Below are 15,708 nucleotides of genomic sequence, written 5' to 3'. Positions count from 1 at the left end.
ACTGGACAGAATTTTTAAGGACAGTCGGAAGAGAAGGAAATGCACAGAGATTACCCTTAAAAATCACTCTGCAAATGCCTGTCTATTCTCAGGGGTGGTCTCGCTCTGGTTACCAGCTAGTTTAAAAGACACAATAAAAAGAAACGGTATTGAAATTCTGAAGGCTTCAAAGTGGAGCCTCGACCGGGACCCTGGATGCAGAGCAAGGGGAAAGCTGGGCTTGGGGAGCAGATTCTAGTACCTGGAAGACTCCTGGCCTTTTTCATGCGTTTATGAGAGCAGAAAGAAAAGGAAGGAAGGAGGGAGGGCAGGAAGAAAGGATGGCCACGTGCCTCACCTTTTCTGCTGGGGGTTTCTGAAGACAGAACTGCGGCTTCTCTCCCCACCCCCACCCACCGCTTGGCCCTGGGACGTGGGCCACGGGGAGGGAGCCCGAGGCTGGGCGGGCAGGGGTGGACAGGGGCTTCAGTACCTCGGTCTGCACCATGTTCACCCTCCGAGACCGCAGCTCCCGCACGCAGTTGTAGATGTCCACCACCCCTTCCCGCTCGGCCATGTCCAGCATGATGTCAATGACGATGAAACAGCCGGTCCTGCCCGCACCAGCACTGCACGGAGAGGGGGGCTCAGTCAGGGGGGCAGGAGGGATCCTCGCTGGGATGAAACTCACAGAATGTGGAGCGACCACCAGAAGGTGTACAACTCAGTGGCACCTGGCACCCTTGCAACGCTGTGAGACCAATGCCTCTGTCGAGTTCCCAAACGTTTCCATCACCCCAAGGGCACTCGTACCCACTGCCCTCATTCGGCCCCCACTCACCTGCAGTGTACCACCAACGGGCCCGCATTGGGCGGGCTCTTGGATTTCACCTGCCGGACGAAGCCCAGCAGCCCGGTGGCGTGGTAGGGGACCCCGTGGTCCGGCCAGCCCGTGAAGTGGAACTGTCTGATCTCTCGGATTTCGTGGACGCCTCGCTGCCAGGGGCCGGTCAGCACGGGAGAGAACACAGGGAAACAGACAATGAGGGGCCAGGAGGGCGCCAAGGACCCTCAGTGTCAGGGAGCCTGGGGCTGGGTAACTGACTGCTGGGAAGAAAGTCATTCTTCGAGGTAACACAGACTCTTGAGAGCTCATCACAGGGAGGAAGATGTTTGTAGGGGTGGAAGGGGAGGTGATGCTTGGGGAACACGTGCGTTTACAGGTGCAACGGCAGTGAGTGGATAGCGGTGGGCGCTGAGCCTCCTTGAGCCTCCTTTCTAAGCTGTAGGCTCTGGTCACAGTCTGTGTGTCACTCACACCCTATGGTGTGAGGAGCGAGCCCCGAGACACAGATCGGGGGTGGGAGGGATCTAAGGGGGTGTTTATGTCTCAAGACAAGCAGCTGAGACGCAGACCCCTATTCAGCTCTTCCGTATCCTGGTGCCATCTGCGCCAGGCACTTGGGCTGTGCACACGCCGATATGTACAGGAAGGCTCCTGGAAAAAGGACCACTTCCATCCAGACAGGCCGGAGGACCACTTTTCATTGGAACTCAAGTTTGTTAGGCTTCTCTTTCTAATTGGGGTCAACACTGAATCCCTGCATCTGGTCATCAACAATCAGATGCAAACGTAGCTCTTCAGGCCTGACTCCAGGGTCTGGAGTGGCAGAGATGTGGAGATGCCCTCTGTCTTCAGTGGTCGGCTTTCAGGAAGCAGGCATGTCAGCAAACACGAGCCATGGAAACCAAGAGGTATTTTTGCTGGAATTCTATGTTAGATGAGTAAACTGAAGAGGGAGGGTGGTCTGTCAAACAACTGAAGGGGAGGCAGAAGGAAACAGACTTCAAACATTTTTTTTTTTTTAATTTACTTTTGTTTTGAGAATAACTACGTTGATTTATGGGCTTCCCTGATGGCTCAGGGAATCTGAGCTGCCAATGCAGGAGACATGGGTTCCATCTCTGGGTATAGGAAGATCTCCTGGAGAAGAAAATGGTAACCCACTCCAGTATTCTTGCCTGGAGACTCCCATGGACAGAAAAGCCTGGTGGGCTATAGTCTATGGGGTCGCAAAGAGTTGGACGTGCCTGAGCAACTAAGTATGTTAAATTGATTTATATCCATTTTTTTCTTCCTAACTATGAATCTATGCATGAAGACTGTTTTAAAACAAGAGTCTGTTTTGAAAACAATTATCTCCAGAATCAAGGCTGGAGGTAACCTGAGATCAAACTTGACTTTCCCCCTTCTCTCTTTCCAGCACTGTTTCCTGGACACCATCTCTGTGTTAGGCCCTGGGTGTGGTTTTACTATCTCAGCACTTAATGTCCAGGAACCCTATGTTCACCATCAGTCACTGTTCATGGAAACTTAGCCAGGAAGAAATTTATGTGCTTTGAAAGACTATAAGAGGCAAACAGCTATAGGTTCTAAAGATAAGAGTTGTTTGCTATCAGGGTGTTCATTTGTCTTGGTTTAATAACACAAAAGTGCAGAAACTTCGTTTCTCTTAGAAAATCACGCTATTCTTCAGTCGGTTTAAGCATTAAGGAATTAAGCCGTCAGGGATTCACAAAGGAAAGTCAACACTGTCATCTGCTAAATATGCCTTGTGACCCTAGAGCGAGATTCCTAGGTGGTTAGGAGCCCACATTTCCTCTTGCTGAAACCATGATAACAGTTGGCCAAAGCCTCCCTCAGAAGACAAGTGGTGAGGTTGTGTGACCCCTGAGAGCTCCCCTGGCTTAACGTAGGACGACAGGGCAGGGGCGGTTCCAGGAAAGGGCAAAGCCTATAATAAATATTTCTTCATTCCAAAGAGGACAAGAGAGCACGTATGTCCCGGATACACTGTTAATTTTAACGTTTTTGAGCACTTCGTTTTCTAGCTTTGCTAGGTTTCAGATCTGGCATCCCCAGATTCTGAACTCCATCCATCACGGGGTGGGGAGGGGGCATCCAACTGATGCGAGGCTCATTCTCTCAGCAGGTAAATGTCAGTGTCTGGGAGGCAGCAAACCTCTTCCCCAAATAAACCTTGCTCTCTAACGTGCTCACTACTGATGAGACGAGCAATGGAGTGGCTTCTGAGTCACCTCTCACTCTTGTTCACGGATGTGGCCGTTCCCTCTTTTGCTGTTTTGTAATATATTTGGGGGGATACATCATAGATGTGATTGGTGATCAAAGCCCCAACACATTGCAAGCTGATATCAAGTATATTTTTGTTTGTTTTTCATTAACAAGATTTTGTTGTTGTTGTTCAGTTACTAAGTCTGACACTTTGCAACCCCACGGACTCTAGCATGCCAGGCTCCTCTGTCTTCCACTGTCTCTCGGAGTTTGCTCAACAAGACTTAATGCGATATAAATCAGTATCATCAGTATATATATAAATTGTAATAAATATTAATGCTATATAAAGGTGTCTGTATAGCCAAAGCTATTATCTTTCCAGTAGTCATGTATGGATGTGAGAGTTGGACCACAAAGAAGGCTGAGCACCAAAGAGTTGATGCTTTCGAACTATGGTACTGGAGAAGACTCTTGAGAGTCCCTTGGGCAGCAAGGAGATCAAACCAGTCAATCCTAAAGGAAATCAACCCAGAATATTCATTGGAAGGACTGATACTGAAGCTGAAGCTCCGATACTTTGGCCACCTTAGGTGAAGAGCCAACTCATTGGAAAAGACCCTGATGCTGGGAAAGATTGAGAGCAAGAGGAGAAGGGGGTGACAGAGGGTGTGATGGTGGGATGGCATCACTGACTCAATGGACATGAGTTTGAGCAAGCTCCGGAAGATAGTGAGGGATAGGAAAGTCTGCTGCAGTCTGTGGGGTCACAAAGAGATGGACACGACTTAGTGACTGCACAACAACAACAAAAGGTGTGATATTTACTTCATTCTCTGTGTACTATAATGGGAAGGAAGACGCCTGGTAGAGCCTAATCCAGAGAGGGTGCTTGATAAATAAGTGTGGGATGGATGAATCCCTAGATGCATGTTCTTTCTGACAGGTTCCAGGCCATATTCCTGTGTTTCTGAGCCCCAGACACCTCCTTGCAGAGGGAATTTGGTGTCTGTAGCCAGCTTCCTTACTGCCAGCACTGGTGGGGATAGATTCCCCTGACAGCTTAGATCCACAGAAGCTTTTCAGCTGTCTTCCTCCAGCCAGGATGGGCACTTTGTCATTTAACATCTGTTCAGCTCCGGGTCATCAGCCTCATGGGAAAGGAGAGAGGACCGCCCCATGCAAAACAGGCATTGATCAGTTTCAAATTGCAAACCTTCCTGCTTGTTTGCAGAATGAAGCCCAAACCTATTTTTCACCTTTAGGTCCCTTGATGTAAATCCTCTCAAAATAGAACAGAACTGCAGGACTCTTAAAGCACACACTTCACTTGGCTGTTTCTCTCTCTCTTTCTTTTTTTTTAAAGTTTCCTTTCTAATGAGGAAGTTTAAAACCTACAAGAAGTGCTCCGCATAAGTACTAACGATTTGTTTTCCTTAAAGATTCCAATTGCCTGGTTAGAAAATCACTAACATGTCATTCCAATTTCCCCAAATGCCTTAACAAGCTCCTCATCCTTCCTTCCCTTCCACCAGCTCTTTGCTGGCTGTCTTAGGACTAAAATAACTGGATGTTTCAGAAACATTTCTGTGCAGCTGGGGATAGAGAACACTAAGAGGTTAAAAAAAGAGCAAAGAAACAAACAAATCCTTCCTTTAGCCACTGAGATGCATTTTCAGCTTATTAGAGAGCTGACTATTGTTCAAAGAACTCCATGTTTAAGTGATGGCTTTCGGATGATTTTTTTTTTAAAGAAAAAAATATTCGGGGTCTTTTATCACTATCTGTTTTAATGCAGTTATTCATGAGTGCTCTTGCCAAGAGCCATACAAAAATCCTCCATATGCTTTTCTTTTTTCCCCTCCTGATTCTGCCTAAAAAGGAAAAAAAAAACTGACATCAAAGTGTGAGATTCAGAACTTAAAGAATTGAGTCAACCAGAACTCCACATTCTTTGAAGTCTTCAAGCCTCCTGTCTGCTTATTAAAAAAGACAGGCTAAGGGAAAAAAAATGCTAAATAGTATGAGAAACAGATTAAAATAAACGAAAGTCTCTTCAGCCTTGTGATTCTATGACAAATAGGGATTTGAAAGCCAGGAGAGGTGTTCAAAACATCGGGGTAAACGAGCCAGGAAGCAAATGCTGCCATTTCTTCATTTCCCACAACTGGTCTCGTTAGTCTGGAGACTGCGTTGAGATGCAGGGGGAATAAGGGCTGGAACCAACTGCCCAGAGGTTCATTTACAACTCTGGGGTCTCTAAGGGCACCCACCACTGGGCAACTCGTGCCAGCATCGCTAGGTCCAGTGTAGGGCTCAGCTGCAGAGAACCAGCTCTGGACAGAAGCCCGAGGACCCCAGAGACCGCACCAGGGGTCCCCTTCTTGGAGGACAGCAAGGCAGAGAACTCGCCGGGCACATCACCTCCACTCCCCGCCCCCCGCAGCCTACCTGTGACACTTCTCGGGACGGACTGCAGTGTGCTTCTCCTCCGGGCCCTCCCTATGTCGGCAGAAAGAGGGGGGTAAGGAGATTCCCTGTTATGCCCAGAGCAGCAGCCCCATCCATGCGCATGGGATGAGCATTTGGGACGCCGCGCCCACAGGGACTGAGGGCTGAAACCAGCATGGGAGTGAGTGAATGGAGAAGCTGGTTCATGCAGAAGCGTCCCATGTCTACTTATGTATGTTTCCAGGTAGACACTTCCACCTGGAAAGTCCATCATCTGCATGAAACCACAGGCTGAGAAAGCCTTGAGGACGTGAAGGGTATCCAGGAGGAGTTAGAACCTGTGTCTCCACACTGATGCTAACTCAGCACTGGGGAACCCACATGGACATACAGCATGAAGGACATTTATCGACTGCCTCCAAACAAGGACAGAGGGACGGGCTGAACAATACCAACCAGGTTGAAAAGAAAAAGGAAGTGGACAGCTAGGTGTATCTTTTGGTTTAGCGGCAAAATACATATTCCTATGAAATGGGAATGATTTGCTTCAAAGATGGAAGTGAGGTGCTGCAGGACCAGAGAGTAGGATGCAGTCTTGAGTCATCACTGGCTACAGCCTACCTGCGTTCAGGTGAGACCACGGATTAATTATCCTGGATAAGTTAATGAGGCTGGTATCCCTAATGTCTGACTGTAGCTTTTCAAAAATAGTGTGAAAGCTTACCTTTTCAACAGCAAATGTTCTTATCACGTATTCTGCCAGTAGCTCTGTTTCTATTAGGGTAACTTTAATGTCTTTATAGATCTCCGTGTCATCTGGCCAGTATTTGCAGCATTTGACCTTTAGAAAACACAAAGGAAATGAGGCTAAAGTGGGTTTTTGTTTTTTTTTTGGAGTTCTCTAAATGATGGGTCACAGTATAATTTATAGGATACAATTTGTGCACAAAATCAGAAATATAGCTTAACTTGGTTCTTTTAGATCACCTGTATATTTTTTTTCTCTCCCCAGAATAAAACACAATTTGAGTCATGGGAGGAATAAAACCTAGGAAAATGGTTTAAAGTTAACAGATTGTATTTATACTACAAATATCTCAGTTACAGTAACCATTCATTTCCTGTCTATTTCTACTCAGGAGTGGCCTGGAAAAGTAAACTACAAAAGGTAGCTTGCAATATTTTAGCTCCTCTGAACTTAAAATTTCTTCTAGTTTCAGAAATTGATGGAACATTTTGGAGGAGTATCGAGCAGGAAATTGGAGCCAAAAGTCAAGATTAGAGTTTATTTTTTTCTGAAGAAGGCAATAGCTATGTGTTTTTCTCAAGTTACAATTACAGATTCATTTTTTGTCTAAGTAAATTCAATGTACAAAACCTGGTGAACTCCCTGTGTTAATGATTTCTTCAGTCACCCAGGCACAAAACCTGGAGATCCTCCTCCAAAACCCAACCAAGTGCCAAGTTGAGCAAGCTGTTGAAACAGCTTTCAAATGTGTTTTCTGGCCTTTTATTCCCTCCGCCACCATCTTACTTAAGGCTCTGCTAACTTCCTGTGTGGACATCCCCTCCTCAAGTAGCTGCAAAAACCCTTCCAAGTGTGGTCCCCCTGGCACTGACTTGCTCTGCTCAGTAAACTTCTATTTCCAATGACTACCCATGAAATTAAAGAGAAATTAACTTTGGCCTGGCACGTAGAGATCTTTTTTGTACTTGGCTGCAACTAGACTAGCATCTTCATCCTTATATTTTTATTACCCTTCTTTTGAGCTGCATGTATTTTATGTTCAGAGACAGGTGGTCTGCCCGATCCCCTAGCAGACCTCACGGTCCAGACTCCTACTCAGGCCCCTCCCAGTCACACAATTTGTCCAGCTGAATATTTCATCTGTTCTTTGCAGAGTATCTCAAATGCCACACCCCTTCAAAGTCTTTCCTCCATGGATGTGAGCCCTCTGTTGATGGTCTGATAAGAGGTGCCAGTTCTGTCGCTATGACACTGGGTGATGGCCTGCTTATTACCTGCAGGCAAGCAGAGGGCTTTCTATTGCTTATTTCTGCCCCTGGGGCCCAGAGGAGTGGTCATTATGAGAAAGGAAGCCTCTTTCTAAAGAGGTGCTTGTGGGCAGCCTTCTTCGAGCAGAGGCACCTGGCTGGGCAGGCCTAGAAGCGGTGGCGGAGCCATTCTGCATCCCGCCCTCCCATCTCATCTCCCAAAATATCCTGAAATGGCTTGCCACATCTGTTTCCAGCCTACTCAAAACCTTTCTAAATTGGGTTCACTTTAGCATCTTTTTAACTGCTTGGACTTGTGTCAAGAGGAAAGTATGTTTCCTTCTGGATGCAGGCTTTCCAGGTGGAGGAGTCGGGGCTTGAGTAGCCTGGCCTCTACGTTCTGCGGACACGGATGTTCAGACCAGTGGTTACCAGGTGTCTGTTGGAGCCCGGGCGCAGTAGAACCAGACGCTCCTCTCCTCTGACTGTGCTGCCCACTGCAGCCCAGTGCTCCCCGCACGGCTTCCTTACCATCTAAGGCACCAGACAGTCTTCAGCCCAGAATGCCAGGCCCCGATCACGCTTGTCCAGTTACCCAGCATCTCAGCGCCACTTCCATCCGGCCATCACTTGGGCACCTTGTGGCCGAGGCTGCTGCCTGCCCGTCATCGTGGAGGGCGGCAGGGGTGCATGATGGGCTCCTGCCTCCAATGGGGCATGGTTGCCGGCTTTAAAATTCACAAACGCGAAACAGTACAGGAAGCAGAATAATTCCTGGATTTCTAACTGCCTGCACAAAGGGTCATTTTTAGCCAGCAGCCCAAATGATCCCATGTACAATAAAGTCAGAGGCCCCAGACACTCAGGCTGTAGCTCCCCAGGCTGGCCACACATTACTGTGACCTTCAGGGTGTCTTTGGAAGAGGGCATGGCAACCCAGTCCAGTATTCTTGCCTGGGAATCCCACGGACAGAGGAGCGTGGTGGGGTTGCAAAGAGTTGGGCATGACTGAGCACGCTTGCATGCACGCAGGAATTAGGAAAGGGTCCTGTGACATGGGGGTGGGGAGAGCTTCACACCCAGTAGAGCCGAGAGGAGCCACAGAGACAGTTTCCAAACACTCCTCTTCCAGAGTATCACGACTGTCAGACCCAGCTCTTCCTACCTGGACTCTGCTTTGAGACCCTGGGTTCTCACGACTGTGGCCTCACCAGTGGCGAGCCGGAGGGGACAGCCAGCATGGGCCAGGGCCGGCCTACCCGCCCCACTCTCCCTTCTCGCCCTGGCTCGTGTCCTGAAAGGAGGAAACGAGAGGCCGGCCCAGGGACTGAGAGGGACTTACTCCAGAAATGAGTGGATGGTGGCTGGGAGAGGCTGCGGACAGGTCCCAAGAGCAGGGCTCTTTGGAGGAGAAGCTCACGGTCAATTATGCTGTCTTCAGTCTCTCCAGGCCCAGCTTCAGGGACAGATACCAAACAGGCAGCCCTGAAATGACTTTAGCTGCCTGGCCTCTTGGAGTGGGAGAGGGTAGGAGGGGAAGGGGCAGGAAGAAGAGACACATCCAATGGCAGCATCCTCCATTCGTATCCCTGATCACAAGCGGCTCCTTCGTGGATGCTCTCGTATCACCAGCTCTTCAGGCGGCAGGATGGAGGCTGGGGCAGACCATGAAGGTCTGTTTCTCTGCTCTGTGCCGGGCCAAGGACTCATTTTGCTAAGAAGCCTGTGATCATGGAGGATGAAGTCAGCCCTTCACTGGAGCCACCACGACCCCTTGAATAGACACAACTATTGAGGAGGTGGCCGGCAGGCAGGAAAAAGACAAAGGCGCTGGTACAACTTTTGATCCGTCAAGGGGTTTTCAGCAGACTCTGTCCAAAAAGACATCCAGAGAGAGAGTGACCACAGTTCTATTAACAGCTGTCAGGGGCCGGCTGAGCGTGACTTTGCTGGGGATGCTGTTGACAAGAGTGGGGACGTTGCAGGGAAGCATCGTGACTAAAGAGCCCTGGTTAAGAGCCACCTGCCAGTGAAGCTTCCAAGAGAACAGGTCTATAGTGTCCAGGATTTTTTGTGTTCAACAGAGATCTCACAGCAATGAGAACATTCACTCTGTTAAATATCCAGATTTCTCTGGCCCCTGTGTGATGAAGTAAGATGGAGGTGCACTGGCATTTTTCTTGCTGACTTGTGGTGTTGCGGCCGATGATGTGTACCCCTGAGCCTCAGTTTTCTCATGCACAAAATGGGATGACAGCATTGTTTTTAGGGAGACTCTGAAGCGTAAGTGAGATAGTCTGTATATAACAGTACCTGGCCTGTCCTAGGTTCCCAGCTCCGCCCTCCAACACCTGCCACATTCGGCCCTGCCCTCTCCTTTGGGCAGCACACCTGAAGCCTGCTCTAACTGCTGGAGGTCTGGATGGCGCGAATTTGGGGGAATTCATGGCACCAGCAAGTCCCTCTTCAGGCTCCTGCCTCAACCTCCTCCTGCAGGGCTTCTGATTTTCTATCTGGTCTTCCATTAGCATCTCTTAATTAATGGATATACAATACTTAGAATACGCACAAGGTCACATCCATATCTGTAACCTCTCTTTTCATCTGTTGTGAAGAAACATGTGGCCTGACGCCTCCTGTGGAATTCTAAGTGTCATCTTGCAGACCTCCCTGGGAAACATCCTGTTCCTTTTCTCTCCTGCCTAACTAGATGACAGACCATCAGCACTTTGAAGAGACACATATACCCAGGCCGCTTGTTCCTCACCCTGTGCAACAGACTGGCCTTGACTTTTAGCCATTCCTTAAATCTAAATCATCCTGCTGAAGGCCGGAGACTTGCCACCACCGAGGACAATGATTAGTGTGTGTCCCTCTCTTGGTGCCTCCATTTTTCAGTTGTAAAATGGGATAGTGCAGACTTTCTCTGTTTTCCTGGTTTCATCTTAAAGTTACAGAGGAAGGCAAGGCTTGAATCAGCTACATTAATATGAAGGTTGATGGTGGATCAAAATGCAGAGGAATACTTCCTGAATGAGTATAAGTTCATCAAAGGTTAAGGCTATCTTTACTCAGGTCACATGTCACTCTTAAATACCCAATTCGTTAAAAAAAGAAAAAAAAGATTGATGAAAGACAATCATGAGAGTTCAAGACAGAAAAATTTCAGTAATGCCTACAAAAATAATCTGTCTCTTCCCTTTCACATATGAATTGGATGTCTTGGAACAACTTAAGAGATTCTGTAAAAAAATTATTATTATTTTGTACTGCTACATATTACCTACATTATTTTCTTTTACTATTAAACTATTTCCACATGTTATTAAGGGGAAAATTTTTCCTCTCTCTTACTTCTTCCATTGATCCTGGATCTGGTGGGTTTTTGCAGAAAAGCAAGTGTTCTTTGTATTAAGGCTCCAGGTGCACTCAGAACCTTAAAACATCTTCCTTGTAGGTGAAGAAATGAAAGTGTTAGTCACTCAGTCATGTCCAACTCTTTGTGACTCCATAGACTATAGCCTGGCAGGCTCCTCTGTCCATGGAATTCTCCAGGCAAGAATCCTGGAGTGGGTAGCCATTCCCTTCTCCAGAGGATCTTCCCAACGCAGGGATCAAACCTGGGTCTCCTGCATTGGCAGGCAGATTCTTTACCATCTGAGCCACCAGGGAAGCCCATCTTGTATGTGAATTAGAGCTTATTCTGACATCCAGTGTTCATCTTTAACTTTTTTCTTTTGTTACTCTTTTAGTGACAAACATGAAAGGAATTATAAGTCAATCTCTTTGGGAAGATGATAATCTTTAAAGCATCCATCTAGGTGGTTCCCTTGCATCCCTTATATATTGATGGGAGTGAGCATCTCTGGTTCCTGCTTCTCTTGGCTTCAAGACCCTTTACCACCTGTTATCATAACTATTCAGGGCAGCTCAACAATCATCTTCTTACATGACTCTGAGACCTCATTTGGATTTTTAATAAACAGTTACATCCTAATGAAGTCTTCATCAAACTGACTAAATATGTTTAGAAATCATTAGCTTAAATTACCAGTACAAAAAAGAACCTCCTTTGGGAGAGCCCCAGACTGGGTTCCCAGACTTTTGGCAGATGAATTAGTACAACAACACAGCGGAGTCGGTGGGAGTTCCTAGGAATCAGGCGTTGGATAAAGAGCTCAGGGTCCCTCCGGTGGGTTCATTAAAGAGGGAAAACAACCACAACACATCCGACGCAATTTACATGCCAGGTGTGCGGCTGTTGGCAGGTGCCAAGGAAACTGACAAGGGTCCCTTCCCACAACACACGGGCTGCAGGGGATGCGCAGGGGCGACCAGGAAGCTTTAGATAATGACGGGTCCTGGCAGGTGTATGGGGGGAGCCCTGCAGGAGGGAAGTGTGGTTTTTGAGTCCTCTGCACAGGTGCTGGGACCAGAGGCCTCCCAGAGGCTCCAACAGGGGCAATTACAGCAGCCTAATGCAGGGTGCTCTGGGGCAGAGATCCGGGGAAAGCTGCCGGGCTCTGACTTAATGAATCAAGTCTGTGTAAACAAACAGCGTCAGCCTGGCTCATGCCTGATTCATGAAGCACCCGCTGCGTGCAGTCAACATGGTAAGCAGCTAGTTGCTGCCCTTAAAAACCATGTCATTTTCATTTCTTCAGTGGTTTGTTGTCGCTGTTTCCAAGCGTGGAACATGGGCGTGTCGTCTCTTGACAAACGTGCAGAATGAACAATGGGAAATGGCCTGGAATGAGGTCTGACCTTTTCCCGGAGGGCATGTGACCTCTTGTCAACACCCCCAGATCGCACCAGACATTTCAAGGGCAGACGCCATGAAGCACATCACTAATTGAATTCAGGCCAGTCCACGGGGCTGACGATGGTGGCAGGGGAGGACTCTTAGAGCTTACCACGTCCCTGTAAACCGGGTGAGGATCTGAAAGGATTTTTTTTTTTTTTTAAATAAGCTTACCAGACTGAAATTACTGCGTTTCTACAAGGCTGTGGGCTTCAATTTAAGGCTGAACTTGAACCCTGGCCCCTGCTCTCCCCTTCAGCTGTGCACTATTAGCTGAGGTGTCCACGGCTATTTGTCAGAAAGAATTGTTTCCATCAAAAATATCAACAGGGGCCACCTTATATGGGATGGGTCCTGATGGAAGGAACAGAGACCACCTATTTATTCCAAGGCAGGTAACTCAGAGTGAAGCCTGCATCCCAGTAAAAGGTACCATGTCCAACAGACAGTGGACTCTAGTTTTTGAGGCTTTTTCACTGGAATAATTTCATCGCACGGTCTTCCTTTGACCTGTTAGCCAAACACCATGCTGTCCTGATTTTTCCTTAAAGAAAGAGGGTTTATCATATGAAAGCAGCTCAGGTCTAGTCACTGGGTCCTGAGACAGCATATTTTGAAGTTTCAATTAAGCAAAAAATACGTGCGTGCCTTTATTTTAAAAAAATCCAGTAGTAGTTGTTATTTTAAATAATTACCTACTTTTCAAAAATAATTTATCTTGGGATTATTTTAAGTGAAGTGAAGTGAAGTGAAGTTGCTCAGTCGTGTCCGACTCTTTGCGACCCCATGGACTGTAGCCTACCATGCTCCTCTGTCCATGGGATTTTCCAGGCAAGAAGACTGGAGTGGGTTGCCATTTCCTTCTCCAGAGGATTTTAAGTGAGCTCTGATGCAAATACGTTGTTATTCAGTAGCTAAGTAAAGTCTGACTCTTTGCGACCCCAGGGACTGCAACACGCCAGGCTTCCCTGTCCTTCACTAGCTCCTGGAGTTTGCTCAAACTCATGTCCATTGAGTCAGTGATGCCATCCAACCATATCATCCTCTGTTTCCCCCTTCTCCTCCTGCCTTCAGTCTTTCCCAGCATCAGGGACTTTGCCAATGAGTTGGCTCTTCACATTAGGTGGCCAAGGTATTGGAGCTTCAGTTTCACTATCAGTCCTTCCAGGGATGTTGAATATTCAGGGTTGATTTCCTTTAGGATTGATTGGTTTGATCTCCTTGCTCTCCAAGGGACTCTCAGGTCTTCTCCAACACCACAGTTCAAAAGTATCAATTCTTCAGCTCTCAGCCTTCTTTATGGTCCAACTCTCACATCTACATATGACTACTGGAAAAACCATAGCTTTGACTATACGTAAAATCTGGTAAATAATTCAATGAATATTGTTATCGGGAAAGCAAAGCAGTGTGAAGCAATCTCCATATGTCTTCCTCCTCAACACATGAGGCAGTCAACATGTGTGTGTGAGATGAGTGAGGACTCAGAATCAATCTACATTTCAGGGGAAGAAACAGGTAAAACATTGAGCTTGGCTGTTTCACAGTGAACCTAGTGGATATTCACTGCCCTAGGTGGTGCAAATTCTCTTTTGTTCGCTTTGCTGGGCATTTCCTGAGCTCCAGGAGGGAGAGACCACAAATTTATAATGCTGTCTCCTCCCTGAAAGGAGTTTGCTTTTATGGTGTAGTTGAAAATTTGTTTTTTTTTTTCAGTATTTATTACTGCTTTTATAGCAAACTACTGATTTGGGGGTGAAAAGGTAATTTATTTAATTTTAAGTATTTATTTATTTGTTTGCTTGTTTGGTTGTGCCCAGTCTTAGTTTCAGCATGTAGGATCTTTAGTTGTGGCACATGGGATCTAGTTTCCTGACCAGGGATCGAATTTGAGGCCCTACATTGGGAGTATGGTCTTAGCCACTGGACCACCACGGAAGTCCCAAGGAAGGTAATTCATAAATGCCACTATAGGTCTCAGTTGTGCTGGAGAAAAGGTAAGGGTTACCTTAATACTTATGTTTAGGAAGTTCTCAGAATGGGGCAGAAACTTCTCTAACCACCTGTCATGTAGAGACTCATTTAATCTTTACAAGATCCCTATAAAGCAGGTGCCATGATATCTACACTGCCCAGGTGAGGGGCCGGTGATGGGGAGCTCAGTGACCCCTTCTAGGCTAGTCACACGAGGAGCTCCCCCTGTCCCCCCAGGCCAGCTTCCCTGCTCTCAGCATCTCCCAGGAGACAGGGAATCCAAAGGCGTAAATGGCTTTTACACTGTTGGCAGTAAACCTGTGCTTTTTAAGTTTTTATACTTTATCTAATAGTCCCATAGCTTCTCCCCTCTTGTCTCGTCACTTTACTAATATCCTTTAGAGAAACTTGTACATTTTAATAGCCTATTTTCCCTGTCCTTTTCTTAATGTGTTGAGCATTTGGTCTCTTCAAAACACTCCTAAAACAAAGGACATAAATGTGCCCTCTATATTTTCTTCTAAAAGTTTTAAAGCATTTAAAACTTTTGGTTTTATTTGGTATTCAATTTGGGGATTTTCTTTTAGTCCACATGAATAACCAAACGTGCCAGTTCAATTGATGGAAAAGCTCATGTTTTTCCCACTAATTACACATTTTCCTACAAATGCCTACATCAACATCTGGGCTCTCATTTTTTGATCTGCTGATGTATTTATTTCTTCCTGATTTGCGTTGTGTATAATTTTCCCTTTTGCTGTGTCCTTGTCTGGTGTTGATATCAAGGTTATACTAGCCTCTTAAAATAAAATGGGGGAATAGTCTCTCTTTTTCTCTTCTCAGAATAATTTTTATAAGATTTGAATTACCTATTGGTTGAATATTTAGCAGAATATATCTACAATACAATTGGGAGTAACGCTTTCCATGGGTAATTTTTTAACTATAGTTCACTTTGTAAATAATTTTTGTCTCTTCAGAATTTCTGTTTCTTTTTGAGTCAGTTTCGGAAAATCAAATTTGTTAAGAAAATTGTTGATTTTATCTAAATTTTCAAATTTACTGTTATTCATCCTATCTGTTATGTTAAAAATGTATCTTATTCCCACTATTCATTATTTCTGATTTCTTTTCTTCTAATTTCCAGATGGTTGTCAGTTTCACCAGTCCTTCCACAAAACCTTTTTGATCATGGTGATTTTTATTAATGTTTCTTTGATTTTAATTTAATAACTTTCTGCTGTGCTGTTACTGTTTTCTTTCTTTAGTTTACCCTGTTTCTCATTTATCTTCTTGTATTAGATGCTTAATTAGTCTTCTAATAACAACCTTTAAGAACATATATATACTTTGGGTACCATTTGCTCGGCATCCTACACATTTCCTACATGATGCTTCATGATTCACAGTTCTAAGTATTTTCTGAGTGATA

The 15,708-nt window shown here is 46.1% G+C and overlaps 1 protein-coding gene across 11 annotated transcripts in view; it reads right to left on the bottom strand.

The window, feature by feature from the left end:
• The window catches only part of PTPRM (protein tyrosine phosphatase receptor type M), a 649,319-nt gene that overhangs the window by 26,911 nt on the left and 606,700 nt on the right, over positions 1–15,708 (bottom strand). For 8 of the 11 annotated variants that reach the window (XM_081561596.1, XM_081561595.1, XM_081561599.1 and 5 more), the window contains 4 exons: positions 6,231–6,347; positions 5,507–5,557; positions 821–975; positions 473–608 (listed from right to left, as the gene is read on the bottom strand). In XM_081561596.1, the coding sequence (XP_081417722.1) occupies positions 473–608; positions 821–975; positions 5,507–5,557; positions 6,231–6,347 (459 nt within the window). The remainder of the gene's footprint in view (positions 1–472; positions 609–820; positions 976–5,506; positions 5,558–6,230; positions 6,348–15,708) is intronic. The other 3 variants (XM_081561601.1, XM_081561604.1, XM_081561605.1) reach the window with 1 other exon arrangement.

This window comes from Giraffa tippelskirchi, chromosome 14 (assembly GCF_054371585.1).
Source record: "Giraffa tippelskirchi isolate mGirTip1 chromosome 14, T2T-mGirTip1v1.2.pri, whole genome shotgun sequence".
Lineage (NCBI taxonomy): Eukaryota > Metazoa > Chordata > Mammalia > Artiodactyla > Giraffidae > Giraffa > Giraffa tippelskirchi.
The sequence above is the reverse complement of the archived record's forward strand: the minus strand, read 5'-3'. Positions and strand labels throughout refer to the sequence as shown.